The sequence below is a fragment of the Bacillus rossius genome, chromosome 3 (genome assembly GCF_032445375.1).
Source record: "Bacillus rossius redtenbacheri isolate Brsri chromosome 3, Brsri_v3, whole genome shotgun sequence".
In the NCBI taxonomy this organism is placed as follows: Eukaryota; Metazoa; Arthropoda; class Insecta; order Phasmatodea; family Bacillidae; genus Bacillus; species Bacillus rossius.
This window is the reverse complement of record NC_086332.1, coordinates 104,652,532-104,676,555: the sequence shown is the minus strand read 5'-3', so window position 1 is coordinate 104,676,555 and position 24,024 is coordinate 104,652,532. Positions and strand designations below refer to the sequence as shown.

Sequence of the window (24,024 nt, the reverse complement as noted above, 5' to 3'; positions counted from 1 at the left end):
CTAGGTCCTCCCCTAACCTGGACCCTCCCCTACACACTTAGAATTAACTTAGGCTAGGAAAAAAAAAATTCCAGGCAGAAAGCTCTTCCCAGTAATTCTGGGCAAATAAAAGTGACAGAATACTTGAGCAGTATTGTTTAGGCAGCGACTTCTCTGGAGGACCGCTCCTCTCCCTTCCCTCCACTGGTAGGCAGCGACCTCTGTGAAGGACCGCTCCTACCCCTTCCCTCCTCTGGTAGGCAGCGACCCCTGCTCGGGGACCGCTCCTACCTCTCCCCGCTCTTGGGCAGCGACCCCTGCTCGGGGACCGCTCCCGCTCCTCGCCTCTGCCCCTCCCAGAAGCCCGGGACAAGTCAATATATATATATATATATATATATATATATATATATATATATATATATATATATATATATGAATAGTTGATCTTAGTGTTGTATTCCACTAGAATGAATGTAAAACTGTAGCCAATTTTCTAGTTAAAAATGCATTTTGCCTAAAGCAGACACAGGATCTTAATTAATATACCTATTTAATTACCTTATTGTAACATTCAATATATTTTTTTTAATCTGGTCATCAAGTACATAGTGAAATTATTTTTTTTGGCCTCACACTCATATTCATTTAACGTTGTAGTAATTTGTCTTAAATTTTACCCCAATTCAGGGTCCTTATATAATAAGCACCTCATTGGTATCTAATGTCAAGTCACTTTTTAGTAAATATACATTTTTGAGTTTTCGTTTGTTGTCAGCAAATGTGATATATTATTTGGAATTTTTTTAAATAGTAATGATTTGTTTAACCTTTCATTTTCATCGCCCCCAATTATTTTTCCCGCCATTTCTAATTATTTTTATCAAAGTAATTATTTATTTTACTAAATATTATCTTTTTATCTTTACATGTTTAAAAAGTTTATTATGCTGAAATTCTAATGTTTGTTTTTATTTATATTTTTGTTTGTTTAATTTTAATTTTTTTACGGAAGAGTGGTGTTCTGTATTTATTCTACTGTCCACTGTGCAATGTGTATTAAATTTTGATTGTCGACGCAGGGGGTTTGTTAGTTCTTGGAGCGTAATGAAATGTAAATACTTTTAAAAATGTTTCTTCGTCATTATTTACCTGATTGTGCACTTCCTTTTCCCCCTTAGTAGAGTGTGAAATTTAATATTTGTGTACAAAATGAACACGTGGAAATAAATAACATATTAATCCTTTGTCATGGAAATGGCGACTGATGATGGTGAGAATTTTTGTGTACTATTTTATTAGATATAAGTATTTTAGTGTTACTTTTTATCATTAAAACTTATTGATAATACTTAACTGCCCTTTGTGTTTTAGATTGTTTTTATGCAAAAATTTCTGCCCGTGTGAACAGTTATTATCGCACGAATTGTCTGCGATTTAAATTACACGTAGTATGTACCGGTAACGCCAAAACTAAGTATAATTTGGTCACGTCGCATAGTTTATGCATTGTTATTTTAGTTTGTATAGGATTAAAGTCTATTTGAGTTGATAAATTTATTCAAGTATTCTACATTGCCACGGGTAGGAGTATGTTTATCAATCAAAGAATGTCTTGAATTACTACGTTTGCAACAATCTTTTTAAATTTATGACCAGAAATTTTACCTTAAACACGATTGATGTAAATATTGATGGTGGCGTAGCCTATTAAAAAAAAGTTTTCGAGTTGCATTTTTTCGTAATTCTGAAAGGGAGGTATACTTTTTTGGGGAAAAAATAAAAGGTAAATATGTAGTGTACAGATTAGCGCCAAAAAAAATCGTACAAATATAAAATAACTTTCATTATATGCTCTTTTACGTCCTCTTTTCATAACCGCCTGCGGGGATAAGAAATTCCAAATACTTTAGGAGATATCGAATTTTTTAATTTTCATATTTGGGCAATATTTGTTAAAAAAAATTTAAAATTCCAAAAATACCTTTATTCTGTGCTCTTTAACTTCCTCTTTTCATTAAACCCGGCGGAGATCAAAAATTCCAAATACTTTAGGAGATATGGAATTTTTTAATTTTCATGCTGTGCACTGATGCGGCGTTCAGCGGGAAGCCTACGATTCACTCATCCTTCTGGACATACCCGAATACTCACGTTGGCAAGCCTTCTTTTCTTAAAATTAGCAAGAAGTAATTAAAAATACTTTAAAACATTGTGGATGGTTGGTTATATTAGGTAAGTACCTACAGCTACATTAAAAAAACTGTAAAATCATTTTATGGTTGCTTAGCAAATAACGTTTTAATATGTAGCTATCCAGCGCTAGGAAACAGTTTACATGATTTCACAGTATTTTTAATGTAGCTATCCTAACCAAATCAACCATCCACAATGTTTTAAAGTATTTATAATGTAGCTAACATAACCTAATTGACCATTAGTTTTCATGAGTTGCATATTTATTTACAATAAACAAAAAAAAACCGAAGATGTACGATCTGTGATCGGGCGTTTGCCTCTCGTCTGTTGAAAGAAGGCTTGCCAACGTGAGTATTCGGGTATGTCCAGAAGGATGAGTGAATCGTAGGCTTCCCGCGTTCACCATTGTTGCTTGTTTACAAGTATGATTATTTTTTTTTCGCGACGTAGTTGAACGAGGGTGTGGCGTTTGTCCTAAAATCGTTTGTCCTAAAGCGTTTATCCTAATTTCGTTTGTCCTAAAAATTAGGACAAACGACTTTAGGACAAACGACGTTAGGACAAACGACTTTAGGACAAACGACTTTAGGACAAACGACTTTAGGACAAATGAATTTTAGCACAAACGATGGAAGAGCTTCAAAATATTTTTACTCTGAGTTTTAGGACAAACGACTTTAAGACAAACGACTTTAGGACAAACGAATTTAGGACAAACGACGGTTCCAGTATCGATAAATCCTTACTCTGAGTTTTAGGACAAACGACTTTAGGACAAATGACATTAGGACAAACGACTTTTGGACAAACGACATTACGATAAACGACTTTAGGACAAACGACATTAGGACAAACGACTTTAGGACAAACGACTTTAGGACAAACGACTTTAGGATAAACGACTTTTAGGACAAATGATTTTAGGACAAACGACATTATGAAAAACCAAGTTAGGACAAATGACTTTAGGACAAAAAACTTTGAGTCAAACTATTTTATTTGAAAACCACAGAGCATGTGAGAACGTACAGTAAATGAAAACGTATGAAAAAATAATGTTATATACTGGGGAAGTACTTTACATTCTATGTAAAAAAATTCAGCGTTTACAATCGTTACAATGTTTAGACATCTAGGAATGGACGACTACGGTTTCAACGACCTAAATCTGTTTTTTATTTCGCCATCTTTGTTCCGCCATATTTAAATCGAGCGCCCCACTAATTATGATGAAATTTTCTTCATGACCGCCATATCAAATTTTACTGTTCCACTGGAGGCCACAATCTTAGATGCCGTCGACTTTGTTTCTGTTGTTTGTTCCTAGATAGCGCCAGCATAGCTCTTGATTATTTTTTGTTATTCTGGAGGCCACCATCTTGGATACAGTTTACTTTGTTTCTGCAGTTAGTTCCTAGAGAGCGCCAGCGTCGCTCTTTATTTTATTTTTTTGTTCTTCTGGAGGCCACCATCTTGAATACCATTCACTTTGTTTCTGATGTTTGTTCATAGAGAGCGCCAGCGTCATTCTGATATAACACATAAGGCCGATGTTACATTACCTACCATAGCTATTATGGTCCTTATCGACATATTAAATTAAATTTTTTTTACAAAATACATTGGAAGTGCTGTGATTCGAACCATTGCAGCTCTGATCTCTAGGTTGGAAAACATACGCCTTTAACCGCACGGCCATCGAGATATTTACCAGACTGAGGATTAAATAAGGTATATATAAAAATAACATGCATATTCGGAATTGTAATTTTTTTGATTTGAAGTAAAAATAGCACCACCTGTTCAAGACAGAACCACCATCATGTATTAAGACGTAACTGTTGCAAATATCGTTACGGTCACCATCTTGAATATCCGTGAATTTTATGTTAGAAAATCGGGAAAAAACTTTAAAATCATTAAAAAATTAATCAATCAAAATGAAAATATAAAAATCTTAAAAAAACACCGTTGTCTTTATGTTACGGTCGCCATCTTGAAAATCCATAATTTTAATGCTAGAAATACGAGAAAACTTCCAAAATTCAATAAAAAAAATTCCTTATTAGAAAATTGATTAATTAGTTCGATTCCTGTCCTTGGTTCAAAACTGGTAAGAGTAAAAAAAAACAACATCCTTCCTCCACAGAAGCCACCTACAGACTGATCTACCGCCACCAATAGCAAGGTATATATATCGTCAGCTGGAATGATGACGTGTCCGCCATCTTGTCTTCATCCACTGGAGACCACCATCTTGTTTTCATCTGCTAGAGTGTGCTGATACCATGTAAGTATAATATTCTGTTCACCATAACGTTGTCCTCAACTGTTGGCATTGAACTTTTACCTTGACCTTGAAATTTGACCTTGACCTTGAAATTTGACCTTGACCTTGAAATTTGACCTTGTCCTTGAATTTTGACTTTTACCTTGACGACAATCATGGATCCGCCATTTTGCGTTCAGTACATGCTACCAGCAGCTACCACCTGCTAGAGGTCATTGCCACCATCTTGTTTTCGTCTGCTGGAGGAAACCATCTTGTGCGTGTATTCGTCTTATAGAGTACATTACCATCATACTTGTCTAAGTTTTACCCGCTAGAGTGCAGTTATCATTTATTATTACTGAAGTGCCTGCCATCTTGAAATTGGGGCGCCATCTTGGAATCTTGTAATTATTTAGCTAGAAATTCGGGAAAAAATTCTAAAACTCATCAAAAAATTCACTCATTAAAGTAATGATTGATTATATCAATTCCTGTTCTTGGTTCGAACTTGGATGAAGCAAATAATAATTTTATGTAAAAAATAATTATAATAAATATTATTATCAAAGTCCTAAAAGAGACTTAAAATCATATATTACCATCATCCTTTAAACCATTACGACCGCCATTTTAGATATTTGTATTTATTGACTTATTAGTTCGGGAAAAATTCTAAAATTTACCGAAAAAATCACACATTATTTTACATATTGAATCTAAACTTGCTTCGATCTATGGACGAAGCAGAAAAAAAAATTAATTTAAATACCAGAAAAGTGTCAGGTTCGAGAAATAAAACACCGCAAGTTCTTTAACAAACATAATACGTATTACATAATTTCTATCCTACTACAAGATCACTTGCGAAAGCCAGCAATCTTATAAACATTTTGCCCTGCATAGACGTGAAACGGATAATTCTTAGCTCCAATAGCTCAAAATGCTCAAAATGCTCCAACAGCTCCAAATGCTCCAATAGCTCCAAATGCTCCAAATGGTCCAAATGCTTCAACATTTTTAACCGCTCCAAATGTTCCAAAGGCTCCAAATGCTCCAAAGGCTCCAACAGCTCCAAATGCTCCAAAGCTCCATCTGTTCCAAATGCTTCAAAGGATCCAAATGCTCCATATGCTACAACTGATTTTAATTACTTTTTTTTATCGAACTTGACATGATTACATGCATGACTTTATTAGTATACATTTTGGATGTCAGTGGTGACTTTTTTACACCTTTAAGTTATAAGTTTTATTTATAAATGAGCTTTTGAGAAATGATAAAATACATTTTGAAAAAAAAAAATATTAATTTTTCTTCAAATTTATACACATGCATTTAATTGAAACCATTATTTTATGTAGCCAGCTTCCCTCAGTTCTTTAAGTATGAAGGATATTTCTTTGATGCTCGAATAGTTTCCTGCACAAAGCGAACCATGTAGAAGTCTTAGCCTGTCAACCAATATGTTAGGATCTTCCCATGAGGTATAATCAATCTCTTCTGCTACGTTCATCTTCCTTGTATGTTTATAAGAAATATTATTATGCCTAGTGTCTTCTGTTTCAACACCAACAACAAGGTCACTTTCGTCATAGAACCAGTATTTATCACAAACTTGATTAGGATAATTAATTTTATTATGTCGTTTCCATCGTTTTGATCTCAAGCCACCATCACTGTCTTCGCTCTTGACCGCTTTAGGTGCTTCAGCACAGTACTCAATCATGTCAGCATCACAAGCTTGATCAAGATAATTAATTTTATTACAACGTTTCCACCGTTTTGGTCTCAGGCCGCCATCACAGTCTTCCATCTTGACCGCTTTAGGTGCTTCAGCACAGTACTCAATCATGTCAGCCTTAGATTTGTCAGCATAGTCATCGTTCATGTCAGCCTCAGATGTGTCACCACAATCTTCAATCATGTAAGCTTTAGATGTGTCAACACAGTCTTCGGTCTTGTCAGCTTCAAGTGGTTCTCAATCTTTCACATTTTCATGGAGACGACTAGATATTGATATAAATATATTTTAATTTATTGTCTTGATCTATATCAGTATTTTTAACATTAGCTTTTTACATTCTTCATAATCATTATTGTCGTCTAATATTCTGCCTTCGTTCCTCTTCCACGATGTTGGAGCACAGTCTTTATTATCTTTATTCATCTGAGTTGTACAGTTCTTGCAAAGTCTATCCAAGTAATATATTCTACCAAATGATTTATGACACTGGCTGCAATTAAATGGTTTTTGACAAGGACCCAAATTACACTCGCTTCTCTCATGTCGTTTAGCATTCTTTCTCAAGGTATACACCTTGATGCAGTATCTACAGTGATGTCGTTTTGATACAGCTACAGGCAACGAACCAGGGTACATGTTATATTCTGCGACTAATGGCAGATGCAAACTAAGAGTTTTAAATTAAAACCATTACTTAAATAGAATTTTTTAAATATTTCGTCAGCGAGAGTTAAATTACCTCATGCTAAAGTACTGGTTGTAAGTAGTTATGCTTTTCAACAACAGATGATGCCACGTGTTGCTTGCAGGTAAATATTATTTATTTATTTTATGCGGGATGCAGGATGCTCACTAATGATCGCAAAAGAAGGATGGCTTTGCTAGACTCCAAGGAGAAAGAAGTTTGTTCATCCAGTTAGTGTTTCTCAGATTTCTCAGGGCATATTATTATTTGACTGAATAATGATTTTTTTAAATTCCACCTGATAAAAATATTGGAAGTGGTGATTTAGTAGCAGAAATTCACTAATTAAATTTAACCTTGAATAAAATGACATGTCTCATTAAGAGTAAAACTCCTTCATGGAGAGATCGGTTTCTCAGAAATAACCAGAAGCACTTGGAGAAACCACAGGAATGATCGCAAGCACACGAAAAAAAACCATCAAAATATTTACACAAATATTTAGGAGCACACGGAGAAAACCATCATAATATTTACATGGATAATCGGGAGCACACAGAGAAAACCACCACACATTTTTTTGATAAATTAAAAATATTAAACAAAAATTAAAAACCATACATAAACTGATTCTGGCTTGGACTAGAACTCTATCTTTGCTCAACAATGAGAAGTTCACAAGCTAGTAGAATCAGTTTTTGTATGTTTTGTAATTTTTGTTTAATTTTTTTTTTGTAATTCTTCAAACAAAATGTGTGGTGGTTTTCTCCGTGTGCTTCCGATTATCCATGTAAATATTATGATGGTTTTCTCCGTGTGCTCCTAATTATTCGTGTTAATATTTTAATGGTTTTTTTCCGTGTGCTTGCGATCATTCCTGTGGTTTCTCCAAGTGCTTTTGGTTATTTCTGAGAAACCGATCTCTCCATGAAGGAGTTTTACTCTTAATGAGACATATCATTTTATTCAAGGTTAAATTTAATTAGTGAATTTCTGCTACTAAATCACCACTTCCAAAATTTTTATCAGGTGGAATTAAAAAAAAAATCATTATTCAGTCAAATAATAATATGCCCTGAGAAATCTGAGAAACACTAACTGGATGAACAAACTTCCTTCTCCTTGGAGTCTAGCAAAGCCATCCTTCTTTTGCGATCGTTAGTGAGCATCCTGCATCCCGCATAAAATAAATAAATAATATTTACCTGCATGCAACACGTGGCGTTATCTGTTGTTGAAAAGCATAACTACTTATTACCAGTACTTTTGCATGAGGTAATTTAACTCTCACTGACGAAATATTTAAAAAATTCTATTTAAGTAATGGTTTTAATTTAAAACTCTTAGTTTGCATCTGCCATTAGTCGCAGAATATAACATGTACCCTGGTTCGTTGCCTGTAGCTGTATCAAAACGACATCACTGTAGATACTGCATCAAGGTGTATAACTTGAGAAAGAATGCTAAACGACATGAGAGAAGCGAGTGTAATTTGGGTCCTTGTCAAAAACCATTTAATTGCAGCCAGTGTCATAAATCATTTGGTAGAATATATTACTTGGATAGACATTGCAAGAACGGTACAACTAAGATGAATAAAGATAACGAAGACTTTGCTCCAACATCGTGGAAGAGGAACGAAGGCAGAATATTAGACGACAATAATGATTATGAAGAATGTAAAATGCTAATGCTAAAAATACTGATATAGATCAAGACAATAATTTAAAATTAAAAACAAACGAAGAAAGTAGCAACCTCATTAGAAATTAAAATATATTTATATCAATATCTAGTCGTCTCCATGAAATTGTGAAAGATGGAGAACCACCTGAAGCTGACAAGACCAAAGACTGTGATGAAACATCTGAAGCTGACATGATTAAAGATTGTGGTGACACATCTCAGGCTGACATGAACGATGACTATGCTAACAAATCTAAGGCTGACATGATAGAGTACTGTGCTGAAGCACCTAAAGCGGTCAAGATGGAAGACTGTGATGGCGGCCTGAAACCAAAATGGTGGAAACGTCGTAATAAAATAAATAATCCTGATAAAGCTTGTGATGCTGACATGAATGACTACTGTGCTGAAGCACCTAAATCATGCAAGAGCGAAGACTGTGATGGTGGCTTGAGACCAAAACGATGGAAACGACATGATAAAATGAACTATCCTGATCAAGTTTGTGATGCTGACATGATTGAGTACTGTGCTGAAGCACCTAAAGCGGTCAAGATCGAAGACAGTGATGGTGGCTTGAGATCAAAACGATGGAAACGACATAATAAAATAAATTATCCTAATCAAGTTTGTGATAAATACTGGTTCTATGACGAAAGTGACCTTGTTGTTGGTGTTGAAACAGAAGACACCAGGGATAATAATATTTCTTATAAATATACAAGGAAGATGAACGTAGCAGAAGAGATTGATTATACCTCATGGGAAGATCCTAACATATTGGTTGACAGGCTAAGACTTCTACATGGTTCGCTTTGTGCAGGAAACTATTCGAGCATCAAAGAAATATCCTTCATACTTAAAGAACTGAGGGAAGCTGGCTACATAAAATAATGGTTTCAATTAAATGCATGTGTATAAACTTGAAGAAAAATAAATATTTTTTTTTTTCAAAATGTATTTTCTCATATCTTGAAAGCTCATTTCTAAATAAAACTTATAACTTAAAGGTGTAAAAAAGTCATCACTGACATCCAAAATGTATACTTATAAAGTCATGCATGTAATCATGTCAAGTTCGATAAAAAAAAGTAATTGAAATCAGTTGGAGCATTTGGAGCATATGAAGCATTTGTAGCATATGGAGCATTTGGATCCTTTGAAGCATTTGGAACAGATGGAGCTTTGGAGTATTTGGAGCTGTTGGAGCCTTTGGAGCATTTGGAGCTGTTGGAGCATTTGAAGCCTTTGGAGAATTTGGAGCTGTTGGAGATGTTGAAGCATTTTGAGCATTTGGAGCATTTGGAGCTATTGGAGCATTTGGATCATTTGGAGCATTTGGAGCCTGTGTAGCATTTGGAGTTATTGGTGCCTCTGGAGCTGTTGGAGCATTTGGAACATTTTGAGCTGTTAGAGCTGTTATAGCTGTTGGAGCTAAGAATTAGTCGTTTCACGTCTATGCAGGGCAAATTGTTTATAAGATTGCTGGCTTTCGCAAGTGATCTTGTAGTAGGATAGAAATTATGTAATACATATTATGTTTGTAAAAGAACTTGCGGTGTTTTATTTCTCGAACCTGATACTTTTCTGGTATTTAAATTAATTTTTTTTTTCAGTTTCGTCCATAGATCGAAGCAAGTTTAGATTCAATATGTAAAATAATGTGTGATTTTTTCGGTGAATTTTGGAATATTTCCCGAACTAATAAGTCAATAAATACAAATATCTAAAATGGCGGTCGTAATGGTTTAAAGGATAATGGTAATACGTATATGATTTTAAGTCTCTTTTAGGACTTTGATGATAATATTTATTATAATTATTATTTTTTACATAAAATTATTATTTTGCATCATCCAAGGATCGAACCAAGAACAGGAATTGATATAATCAATCATTACTTTAATGAGTGAACTTTTTGATGAATTTTGGAATTTTTTCCCGAATTTCTAGCTAAATAATTACACGATTCCAAGATGGCACCCAAATTTCAAGATGGCAGGCACTTTAGTAATAATAAATGATTACTGCACTCTAGCGGGTAAAACTTAGACAAGTATGATGGTAATGTACTCTATAAGACGAGTACACGCACAAGATGGTGTCCTCCAGCAGACGAAAATAAGATGGTGGCAATGACCTCTAGCAGGTGGAAGCTCCTGGTAGCATGTACTGAACGCCTAATGGCGGATCCATGATTGTCGTCAAGGTAAAAGTCAAAATTCAAGGTCAAGGTCAAAGTTCCAGGTCAAGGTAAAAGTTTCCATGTCAAAAGCAAATTTCAAGGTCAAGGTTAAATTTCAAGGTCAAGGTAAAAGTTCAATGCCAACAGTTGAGGACAAAGTTATGGTGAACAGAATATTATACTAACATGGTATCAGCACACTCTAGCAGACGAAAACAAGATGGTGGTCTCCAGCGGATGAAGACAAGATGGCGCACATATCATCATTCCAGCTGACGATATATATACCTTTGCTATTGGTGGCGGTAGATCAGTCTGTAGGTGGCTTCTGTGGAGGAAGGATCTGTTGTTTTTTTTACTCTTACCAGTTTCGAACCAAGGACAGGAATCGAACTAATTAATCAGTATTCTAATAAGGAATTTTTTTTATTGAATTTTGGAAGTTTTTTCGTATTTCTAGCATTAAAATTATGGATTTTCAAGATGGCGACCGTAACGTAAAGTGCAACTTTGTTTTTTAAGATTTTTATTATTTAATTCAATTGATTAATTTTTTAATGATTTTGAAATTTTTTTCCGATTTTCTAACATAAAATTCACGGATATTCAAGATGGTGACCGTAACGATATTTGCAACAGTTACGTCTTAATACATGATGGTGGTTCTGTCTTGAACAGGTGGTGCTATTTTTTCTTCAAATCAAAAAATTTACAATTCCGAATATGCATGTTATTTTTATATATACCTTATTTAATCCTCAGTCTGGTAAATATCTCGATGGCCGTGCGGTTAAAGGCGTATGTTTTCCAACCTAGAGATCAGAGCTGCAATGGTTCGAATCACAGCACTTCCAATGTATTTTGTAAAAAAAATTTAATTTAATATGTCGATAAGGACCATAATAGCTATGGTAGGTAATGTAACATCGACCTTATGTGTTATATCAGAATGACGCTGGCGCTCTCTATGAACAAACATCAGAAACAAAGTGAATGGTATTCAAGATGGTGGCCTCCAGAAGAACAAAAAAATAAAATAAAGAGCGACGCTGGCGCTCTCTAGGAACTAACAGCAGAAAAAAAGTAAACAGTATCCAAGATGGTGGCCTCCAGAATTACAAAAAATAATCAAGAGCTATGCTGGCGCTATCTAGGAACAAACAACAGAAACAAAGTCGACGGCATCTAAGATGGTGGCCTCCAGTGGAACAGTAAAATTCGATATGGCGGTCATGACGAAAATTTCATCGTAATGAGTGGGGCGCTCGATTTAAATATGGCGGAACAAAGATGGCGAAATAAAAAACAGATTTAGGTCGTTGAAACCTTAGGTGTCCATTCCTAGATGTCTAAAAATTGTAACGATCGTAAACGCTGAATTTTTTTGCATAGTATTTCCCCAGTATATAAAATTATTTTTTCAAACGTTTTCATTTACTGTAAGTTCTCACATGCTCTGTGGTTTTCAAATAAAATAGTTTGACTCAAAGTTTTTTGTCCTAAAGTCATTTGTCCTAACTTGGTTTTTCATAATGTCGTTTGTCCTAAAATCATTTGTCCTAAAAGTCGTTTGTCCTAAAGTCGTTTGTCCTAATGTCGTTTGTCCTAATGTCGTTTGTCCTAAAGTCGTTTGTCCTAATGTCGTTTGTCCTAAAGTCGTTTATCCTAATGTCGTTTATCCTAATGTCGTTTGTCCTAAAGTCGTTTGTCCTATAACTCAGAGTAAGGATTTATCGATACTGGAACCGTCGTTTGTCCTAAAAGTCGTTTGCCCTAAAGTCGTTTGTCCTAAAGTCGTTTGTCCTAATGTCGTTTGTCCTAAAGTCGTTTGTCCTAAAACTCAGAGTAAAAATATTTTGAATTTGTTCCATCGTTTGTCCTAAAATTCGTTTGTCCTAAAATTCGTTTGTCCTAAAGTCATTTGTCCTAACGTCGTTTGTCCTAAAGTCGTTTGTCCTAATTTTTAGGACAAACGAAATTAGGATAAACGCTTTAGGACAAACGACGTGTACCCAGTTGAACGACTACATCACGTAAAAAGAAAATTACGTGAGTTCCTACTGTTCATCCTTTTTCCCGGTTTGTTAGGTCAGGTCAGCTACATTATAAATACTTTAAAACTAAACAACCATTAAAATTAATTTTTATTATTTTTAATGTCCGTTCAGTTTCAAAGTATTTATAGTGTAGCTGACCTGACCTAATCTACCTTTGTCCCGTTTTGTTAGGTCAGGTCAGTTACATTATAAATACTTAAAACAATACAAGTAAAATTAATTGATATTATTTTTAATTTCCATTTATTTTTTGAAGTATTTATAATGTAACTAACCTTACCTAATGGAAAATTTCTGTTATTTAGGCATTCACGCGCACGCGGCAAAATATAAAATGGCGTCTGTTGAATGATTACATAGGGCTTGTATTGCAAAATAAGAACGGCGATATCTCCAAAAGTAATTGGAATTTTTTATCTCCGCAGGCGGTTATGAAAAGAGGACGTAAAAGAGCATATAATAAAAGTTATTTCATATTTGTACGATTTTTTTTGGCGCTAATCCGTACACTACATATTTACCCTTCCTTTTTACTCAAATCCCCCCCCCCCCTCATTCTCCTTAGATATTTTTTTCTTCTTGATAAAGGCCATTGTGATTCTTAAAATAGTTACTATTTAAACGAGTGGTAATTTTGATATACTAAAGTACAAATCTGTGATATCATGAAAATAGTTGGTTGAGTGAGGTTAGCTGTAAATATTGAGGATGGGCACATAAAAAAAAGGCTAAGAAAAAATATAAAATGCTTAGTTTTATATTATGATGTTCTTCACAGTCACTGTAAAATGGCATTTATATACCACAAGTAATTTAGCAGAAACAATAGTTTTAATTGTTTGGTTAAAGGCACAACAATTCAGTGACATTTATTGGTTAATGGTAGGTATGAAATTATTATAAATATTTCTTGTAATGTAAATATACTGACATTAATTTGTGTTGTGCTTTAGTAGCGTAGCCGAGACTTTTGCACGAGAGGCATCCCCTATCCTGTTGATACTGCCCTACTGTTTACTTGATTGTAAAAAAATTGTACGATACTCACTTATATTGGAAAACCTATTAGGGTAGTAAACAGTCTTGGCCCCAGCCAACAGTCTCGGCTGTTCTATAATACTACGGATATTTGAAGAAACATATGATCAAGTTGCAGCAAATTTTAAATCAACAGTAGGGCTGCAACACTGAGAATAAGTTAGATTGGAACCTCAGATTTGTTTTTAAATGTATCCCATAATTGTAGTACCGTACGACAAAAACATATTAAAGCTAAACGATGACTTGGTGCAAGAACGACATAAATGTAAACCAAAGGTAAAAATGTTATTTTAAATAAATTAAATAAGTATATAACCCTTGTAAGAGGTTTATATGTACATAAAAACGGGAAAAAATATAAATTAATTAAAAAAATCTTGGGCGAATAATTAAAAAACAAGCCGGGCTAAGTTATTCTGGAATACTACACCTTAAAAAACGTATATGTGAGAGTAATACCCCCTATCAGATTCGGGGTGACAAGATTATTACGTTTTTTAATTACAGACCCTTGAACATGGCACAAAAGTCATCACTTCTAGACATAAGGCCAAGTTTAAGGACGAATATTTAAAAAACAAACACTAACAGAGTTAACAATTTTTTTTTTCATTCAATCCCTGTTTATTCTACCCCTTGCCGCAATGGTAGGCAGTATAAAAAATTATTTCAGACGAAAGCTGTAGACAATAATTTTTGGTTTTGCAACAAATAAGAACAAATTTGATAGTGTACATGGTAAGGAAATTATAAATGTATTTTTATTTCTACCCCTGTTTTTTTCAAACCCCTGCAGAAATGGGTCATCTTATCAATAATTGTTTCAGATAAAAGTTTAGTTAAAAATATTACGATTTACAACCAATTTGAATGGATTTGATTGTGTGATTACTAAGGTAGTTTAGAATTTATTTTTGTATTTTAACCCCTCTTTATCCACCTTTTGCAGCAATGGTTAGTTCTATCAAAAAATTTTCAGACAAAAGTTTTAGATAATATTTATCAGATTTGCAAACAATTCAAATAGATTTAATATTGTAATTGTTAAGGGAGTTATTAATTTTTCTGTTCTTCAACCCGTCTTTTTACACTCAATGCAGTAATACCTAGTTGGTTGTTTAAAAAATTATTGCAGACAAAAGTTGTAGATATTAATTTATGGTTTTACAATAAATTAGAATGGATTTATTAGAGTATATGGGAAGGGGAATTTATGATTTATTTAAAAATTCTACCCCTGTTTTTTAAATTCTGTTTCTGGAATGGTTTGTTTTATCAAAATTTGTTTTAGACAAATGTTTCAGATAAAAATGATACTATACAAAAATAATTTGAATGGATTCAATAGTGTGCCTACTAAAGGAATTATGAAATTCAAATTTTTTGTTCTCCCAAACTTTTTATTTCACCCCTTGCAGTTATGATTGGTCTTATCAAAAATATACTTAGACAAAAGTTTTTGGTTTTACCCCTATGAGTTATAATACATTCAAAAGGATGTGATATTCATCATATTATGGGAGTTATAGCAATTATTTTTTTCAAAAAACCTTCCCTATCTCTGTCTCTTTGGTTGGATATTGTCCATTAATGATCTCAAAACGAGATTTTCCATGATTATATTTTATGTATCAGTTTGGAAGTGATTTGTAAAAAGTTACGGCAGTTATTGTTTTCCTAAAAATGTTACATTAATAGACACATGCACCTGTATGCGCATGTGGGCGCGCTTATATTTGTGTGCACACAGACACTTACTTTTGAGTGACACACTTTTGAGTTAATGATGGTTTTAGGGTCAATGGACCACGAAACGAAAAACTATGTTATATTTTCTGAAAGTTGCACAATGGTAACAGCTACAATAGGTATTATGTCTTCGAAATTTACCTAAAAAATACATTGTCAAATATTTTTTTGCCTTTGTTTCAATGTACTCCTGTCCTCAATATTAACCAGCTTAGCATCATTTAAAAATACTTTAAGATAGTTTGGATGGTTGGTTAGACACGTTAAAAAAGACTTTTAAAAAGTGTAGATGGCTGGTTAGGCTAGGTTAGCTACATTAAATATACGGTATTATCAATTCAACGGTTGCTTTTATTATTTTATAGTATTGCTAATGTTGCCAACCTAACCAACAGTTTATGTGATTTCACACTATTTTTTAAAGTTAAATATACCCAAGAGGAATTTTGTCTGGTAAGGCCCAGGCATAATGTACCTTGGGTCTGCAGTGTCGTCCTTCTGCCAGTTACAATTTTGGTATCTGTTTGGTTTTCTGTGGACTGATGCTTTATAGTACAATCTTCAGCAGTCTGCAGTCAGCAGTTACAAAAGAAAGGCTGTTTTCAAATACATACATTCTCAAAGTATAGTGGTGCAGTATGTAGTTAGAGATGGTTCAACTTTATTCTTAACTGTTCAGTTACTGACTGTTGAAAGTTTTTACCACTGAGATTACAGAATAGCTAAAGTAAATAAAAACAATGTTTATTTTCCATATGAACAATGAGAATTCTTTTTTATTAGGTTTGGTGAATTACACTGGGCAATTTTAATTGACTACAAAAATTAATAAGTTTAGGTATCTATTATTTTGTTTTGACTAAAATTTTATCTTATAGTTCATGGTATATTTAATGTTTGTTTTAAAGAAAACAATTTTAAAAGAAAAACATATACTGTTAGTGGAAGGCTAGGAATCACACTACAAAATTTTTCATATGTCTTGCAGTTTTGTATGTAGTTAATGGACAATATTTAAAGATGTGATGATAAATGTGGCAGCATGTGAACTGCCATGTTTGAAATTAATTTGACTTTTGATTATTGAATGCGGGATGTAAATTATCAGTTGCTGTGTGGTCCAGGTTGTTTTCTTGTATTTACTGTTATTGTTGCAACTGTCTCATCAGCCCACTTTGTTGTTAATCTGTGCTGTAATTTTTTCTGATGAAATTTGTTTCACAGAATTCTTTGCAATGTCAGACATCAGCTGATAATTGGCTTGTTAGGGTGTCCACATTCTGAAAAGTCAGGCAATTTACTCTAAAACCTGGAAAAGTCTAGGAAATTCCTCAGTGACAGTTAGAGGGGGAAACGTCATGCTCTGGTTTGCCATCACCCAGACTTGAGCACATTTTTCTCCAGATGGTGTTTTTGTGCAGTCATACATACTGTAAAACGCCATGTGATGGTTCTGTTTGAACTATGGCTATAGTGGAGGCTGGATTGTGTTTATTTCAAAAATGTTCAAAATATGTAAATTATTAAAATTTGGTCATGGATACTCATGAAATAGCTGGTGAGGAAATTTTTCTACTGGTTAGTTTGGACACCCTGTTTGTTCTCTGTGTGTTTATGTGCCTTTTTTTAAAACCCATCATGGATTTTTTTCTACGACAAGCTGTGTAAACCAAAATGGAATATGATCATCATATTATTTGAATCAATCTTCCCCACTTCCCCATTGTAAAGAGTTATTCAAAGAACTTATAAAGTTATGTCAAGAGGGGATGTAATTGTTGTAATTTTTTCACTGTAATAATTTTTTTAAAAGTTTGTGCTCTTTTGAATATGAGCACAATCACTACACTCAACCTGTGGGTGAATAATAAACAGTTTTCTGAATCAGATTTTAACATTGGGAACATGAACCAAACTTTCAGTATTATAACTATAATGGTTTCTGTTACGGCTAAGATCCATAGTTTTGCAGCCACCACCAGGTAAATTATTTCTCCCATGAATATCATTGTAAGTAGGCCTAAATAAATGTAACAGCCATAGCTTTGCAAAGAAAGCTTTGAATTTTTAAAATATGATAAAAAAAATTCCAAAAAAAATAAGTTTTTATTAAATTTTAATTAAGAAAATTTTAAAACTAAATTTTAGGTGTTTATAAAAACTGTACAAGGCTTTTGCATTGCACACAATGCAAATTAAGTATCCTGAACAATTCTATGTCGCTTAAATGATTACAAATGTACAGAATTTAAATTATTTAAGTTTAAAAATTGTTATTTAACCAACGCGTGTAGCTCGTGAAATGGATGAATGTTGTGCGAGTTCAGCATTACGTTGCTAGACGTCAGGCACAGTTTTCCACAATGAGTTTAGAGTTTGCCTGCTAGATGTCCCACCTATCGCAGAGGAGTTCTGGAGGGAATAACATTGCTTTGAAACGATCGACTACAAAACTGGTGTTGGTGACAGTAAGTCATTGTATTTTGAAGATAGAAAGAAGCTAATCGACGAAAATGCTTCCATTTCCTTCGAACTATGAACACTGAAACATTTATTTCCTAATATTTCACCGATTTGATTTGACGGTACTCTGTAGAACTTTAATTGTTAACATTTTAATCTCTATCATGGCAAAATTTATTGTATTTATATTAATAGTGCTATTGCGTGAACCAAACGTGACCTATTATATAATATACATTGAATATATATTATACATACGAAAAACAGGTAAATTATGTGGTTAGGAATATGAAAGATGTACTAGCAAAACTGTGCCATACCAATATAGCAGTTTAATTATTTGGTTTTAAAACCGCATAAATGTATTTTCTTTATTTTAATTTTGACAGCAACACAGGTCATGCATTATTTGGAATGTTATTGTAATTTTGGCAATTTAAAATCTGTGATTTATGTGTAGTAAAGTAATTTTTAATTTTATAATTTAATTTTTTTATAGTTGGTTTTCGAAGGGTATATACGTTCCTTTATTTCATATAATAAACTCATCTTTTAAGGTAAGTGTACCGGAAGTCGTCATCGCACCAGTAGTCGTCACTCATAAAATAAAAATTCATAACAAGTGCAAGAATGTAAAATCTCACGCGTTGAACATATTAAAGTTCAGAGCAAGAGTTGTTTATTTTTTTCTACATGAAGATTTCTGAACGAACACGATTGCAGATAGGGGATTCCTGTATCTAAGAAGTCGTGTAGGATACTCAAAGAAGTGAGATATACTGCTGCTGGTTTTTGTTAAGAAGGTAAGTAATTAGTTTTTTTAATAAATTGTGTTCCTGTTCCTTTCAGTGCAATGTTTGTGTTTGTTTGCTTCTGCAAAGTGTTTATCATGATTTCTAGTACATTAAGTTTTAAGATTATATTCAACGATACAAAGAAAGGGGGGTGATGAGCACTGGATAACTTAATACTCATAAATCACCAGTTCTCGTCATACCTGACGAACACTGGTACATGTCAGTTATTTTTAAAATTGAAAATCAGCAACTGCTAAAATGTATATTACATTATGTTAAGTTACTGTGCTTGTAAAACTTCCAACCAGTCATCAGGACCAGTAGTCATCACAGGTGACTACTAGTACAGAACAATGACGAATACTAGAACATTAAATTTGACACGTATTATTGTTATAAAGCATTCAATTATCATAATTATGACTGCTTCAAAACTTACCCCCGTCAGTTAATTTTGCCTCCCCGATGTTATATAATATAATTTAAATATGGAATTTAAGCCTAAGCATTTTTTTTGGTTCATATTAAATCTGTAAATTAACACTAAAAAATCGGTTTTGCAGTGCCATGCTACGAGGAGGCATATTGAAATATGAGCCCCGCCAGATGGAAGAGGCTTTGCAGGCTGAGAAGGATGGGATGTCCATAAAACAAGCTTTGGAAAGACATGGTGTTCCAAGGAACACTCTTTCCGACAAAGTAAAAGGGAAGACACCTATTGGACGAAAAATGGGACCCAAGTCTTGGCTCAAGGAGGAGGAAGAGAGCATGCTAGTTGATTGGGCCCTTTCTCTCTGTAAAGCAGGATTCCCAATTACCATGGAGGATTTGCAAAATAGTGTGCAGCAGCTCACAAAAGAGTTGAAGAGGCCTTTTCCTTTTAAAGTTGGGCGACCAGGTAGGAAATGGTGCCTGTCTTTTCTTAAAAGGAACCCAGCCTTAACACTAAGAACTGCCGAGAACTTGACTTCTAGTCAGGCTGCTGTCTCGCAGAAACATATTTCAGCATGGTTTGAGAAAGTGTTTAAATATTTATAGGAAAACAAACTGAAAGATGTTCTCTCTGATCCAAAAAGAGTTTTTAATGGAGACGAGTCAGCATTTTTCCTCAACCCTAAGGGGAACAAAGTACTGGCCAAAAAAGGAGACTGAATCATTTTTCAACAAGTCAGTTCTGGTGAAAAGGAATGTGTTACAGTATTATTTACTGGGAATGCAGCTGGTGAACTTTGCCCACCACTGCTGTGCTTGAAATATGAAAGACTGCCACAAGATATTGTGGCAGGAATACATTCTGAGTGGGGAGTGGGCAAGTCATCAAATGGTTGGATGACCGGTGATGTTTTTTTATGAATTTTTGATGAACATATTTTACCCATGGTTGGTGAAAGAGATAACTTTACCAGCAATACTGTTCATCGATGGCCATTCATCACACCTCACACTGAACAGCTGCACATTTTGCAAAGAACATGGGATAGTTTTAGTGGCATTATTACCTAATTCCACCCACATACTGCAACCAATGGATGTAGGAGTTTTCAAGACACTTAAAAGTGGATGGAAAAAGGCAGTTCATGAGTGGCGACTGCAGCGTGTGGCGAACAAGGAAGACCCCACACTAAAGAAGAAAGACTTTGCCAAACTGCTGGAAACTGTGATTGAGAAAGCTGCAACTCCAGAAATTTTACAGCACTCATTTAAGAAGAGTGGAATTTTCCCATGGAATCCTTCAGAAGTGGATGAGGACAAGTTCATTTCTAGACCCTCCAGTATCCCATGCACACCAACAGTTCTCTTGTCTACACCCAAGACTCCAGAGAGTAATGTTTGTAGTTCTGAGATTGTTGAGCATTTGGAAAAATTTCTTGGGAAAGAGAAATTGCAGCTTTTCAAGGAATCTGGAAATGTATGGCAGGGAGATGTAAAGGACATGACAATGTTTGAATATTGGAGACATGTAAAATCTTGTGATAAGGTCGAAATCAGCTCTACTGCCCAATATGAGGAACCACACACCCTACAAATTCAAGAAATAATTCCTGAAAGATCATCTACTCCTCCAACTGTTGTTGATGAAGTGGGCACATTCATTGAGGGCAATGTTTCATCATTTGATCCTGATCCCATTCCATCAACATCGAAAGGTCTTTCTGCTGTGCCCACAGAAAAGTCTATTCCGTCTCCTTTCAAGCGAGTATTGTTTTGGCCTTCTGAGAGCCCAAGTTAAAGAAACGTGCACCGAAAGAGAAAATTCCGTCTGTTGCTAGTTCGAGTGCCTGGCAAGATTATTTTTCCAAGAAAGAGAAGACAAAAATGGACTTGAAGAAGCAAAAAGAAGAATGAGCAGCAGAAAGATTGAGGAAGAGGCTGGAGAAAGAAAAACAGAAAGCCAAAAAGAGGAACGTGGATGAAAATTCTTCAGTTTCATCAACATCATCGGAGGAAGAATTTGTTACTGTGGATTCTTCAGATGAATGGGTTGAGCAGTATGAAGAAGATAGTGTGGAGTTGGAAGAGGTGACTGATGAAAATTTGCGACCTGGATTGTTTGTACTTGTGACATTTATGGGTGGAAAAAGGGGCGCTACGAAATACAGATTTGTCTGTATTGTCCAAGACACTGAAGGGGAAGAAGTTAAAGTAATGGGCATGCGAGCTCAGGATGATGGTAAAAAGGTGTTTGTGGCGAAAGAAAACAATGTTTATTATGTAAATAGGTCACAAATAAATGGCATTCTACCACCTTCATTTATGAGCCAGCAAGGTGCCAGGGTTAACTACAATTTTAATGGACATGTTGATGTTAATGAATATTAAAGTTCAGAAAACTTATAGTTACTTATTGTAGAAGAGTAACTATGTTGAATTAATTTCCATGCATAATTGTATTTTTTTAAGCAGAATAGATAATTGTTTAAATGTTATTTACTACCCATTGTGAATTTTTTAATATAAGCATAAATTATCAGTTATCATGAATGTTTATTTATCGTAAAAAAATTTGGTGTGTTTAATGTTTTTCTCACCATTTTTCTAGTGTTTCACATGTGTTATGTATTAGTGTTATTAATATTGGCATGTTTATATTTGACAATGACCTATGCAAGAGTTGCCACAATGTATCTTTGTTGCAGCTTTTTTTATTGCGACGGTATCAATATATAGGTAAGTTGATTGTTTTATAATTTTAATTGTTTACATATTTTATATTATTATAATATAAAAAAATTCTTAAAATTAACTTCAAAAGTTTGAATAATTCTTTGAAATAAAATTTAGAACTAAAATGGTTTGTAATTATAATTACGAATCCATGATTGCTATCCATAAGTGCTGATACCACGAATGACGACTACTGGCACAAAGATATGACAAGCACTGGGAAAGACGAAAATTGGCATGCTGACTACTGGCACAAAATAACACTTTTTTTTTGAATTAGAGATCTTCTATGATAATTGGTTTTTATCTAAAAGTGTTTAATATTATTGTTTAAGAAAGTTTGAGGTTAAAGTCAAACACATAACTAGCTGTATTACACCAACAAGGTTAGGTAGGCAAATTTTTTTTTGTAAAATTTTTCTTAGCATGACGACTACTGGTGCACTTACCTTACTATTGGAATCTTTCCATAATATCTTCAAACTGCAAGAAGTATTAGCTGCATAAGAAAGGTAAAAAATCCAATATATAAAATTATTGTCTGATAGCAGTTACGTCTAGTTTTGCAAAAATATTTGAACACTGTGTTAAAATTATATGTATAAAATAATAAAATACTATCAAATTTACAACAGGTAGAAGCACTGAAACAGCTTTTGCTGATTTTTTTTATAAAAGATACCGATACAAGGCAAATGATGATGTATCACTAGGAATTTTTTGTAAAGCATCTAAGACATTTGACATGATTACTCAAAATAATTAAATTTAACTGGGAATAGTTAAAAAAACACATTATTACAGTCTTATCTTAATGACATGAAGCATATAGTACCTATTCTGCTCAGCCTGAATGATTGTCATTTTTGATATCCAAACAAGAAATATCGGGGTTGTCCAAGGAAACATTGTCCTTTCCTATTAATGAATACGTGAATGATGCGGAAGAATCAATAAAAATAAGTATCTCATTAGCTTTGCAGATGACTCGAACATAATTCTTTAAAAAACCCAAATATTCTCAAATGTACGAATGTTTCAGAGAAACGTTTTAGATACTATTTAGAAAATTTTCGATAAATTGTATCAGATTTGGTAGTGAATTTAGTAAGGTAGTTAAAGCCACTGTTGTTTTTCAATCCCTCACAGTATTGGTTGGTTGTATAAAGTATTATTTCAGATGTAAGTTGTAGATAATATTTATTAAGTTTGCAAAAAATAAGAAATGTATTTTATATTTTATATGGCAAGAGTATTATAATTTTTGTTTGTATTTCAATTCCAATCGTTTGAACTCTTGCAACAATGTTTAGACTTATCAAAAATTGCTTTAGAAAAGACTATTTTTAGATAACATCTAAAGTTTACAAACAATTTGAATGGATTTGATGGGGTGCCTGCTAAGGAAGTTAAGAAATTTTTTTGTCCTGAAACCCCTTTTTATTATTCCTTGCAGTTATTTTGACAAAAGTTTTTGGTATGAATTTAAATAGGTATAATAACTCTTCATTCGGATGCAAGGGATATAGCAATTGTCCTATTAAAAAAAATAAACCTTCCCCATTTCTCGGATATTTGCCAATTACAAACTCGACCAAGATTTATCAATGCTTTTTTTTTTTTGGTATTAGTTTGGAAATGTTTTGTGCAAAATTACATCAGTTATCGTGTTCATAAAAATTTGTGTGTGTGTCTAATATATATATATATATATATATATAATATTTTGAGATGACTATGATTTTGAGGACACTTAACCATGTAACGAAAAACTTTGTAAAAATTTTCCTAAAGTCGCACAGTGCTAACTGCTACAATAGGAAGTTTTTCTCCGAAATCTATCAAATTATAAAAAAAAATATTACTTTTATTTTAATGATATAAAGGCTAGCAAATTCATGCCAATACAATTGCATACAAACAGAATTTTTTTTATTCATTCTATTAGTTGCGGCATTAATTTGTAGAGTTATAAACAAATCCAACTTAAACAAAAAAAATG

General features: G+C 33.7%; 1 protein-coding gene across 4 annotated transcripts in view; it reads left to right on the top strand.

Moving 5' to 3' along the window:
* Positions 1-1,007: 1,007 nt before the first annotated feature.
* LOC134531097 (polycomb protein Sfmbt) overlaps positions 1,008-24,024 on the top strand; it is a 225,055-nt gene continuing 202,038 nt past the window's right edge. For 3 of the 4 annotated variants that reach the window (XM_063366639.1, XM_063366637.1, XM_063366640.1), the window contains exon 1: positions 1,014-1,252. In XM_063366639.1, the coding sequence (XP_063222709.1) occupies positions 1,231-1,252 (22 nt within the window). In that variant the 5' untranslated portion in view covers positions 1,014-1,230. Of the gene's footprint in view, positions 1,253-24,024 lie in introns of all 4 variants that reach the window. The other variant, XM_063366638.1, reaches the window with a different exon arrangement.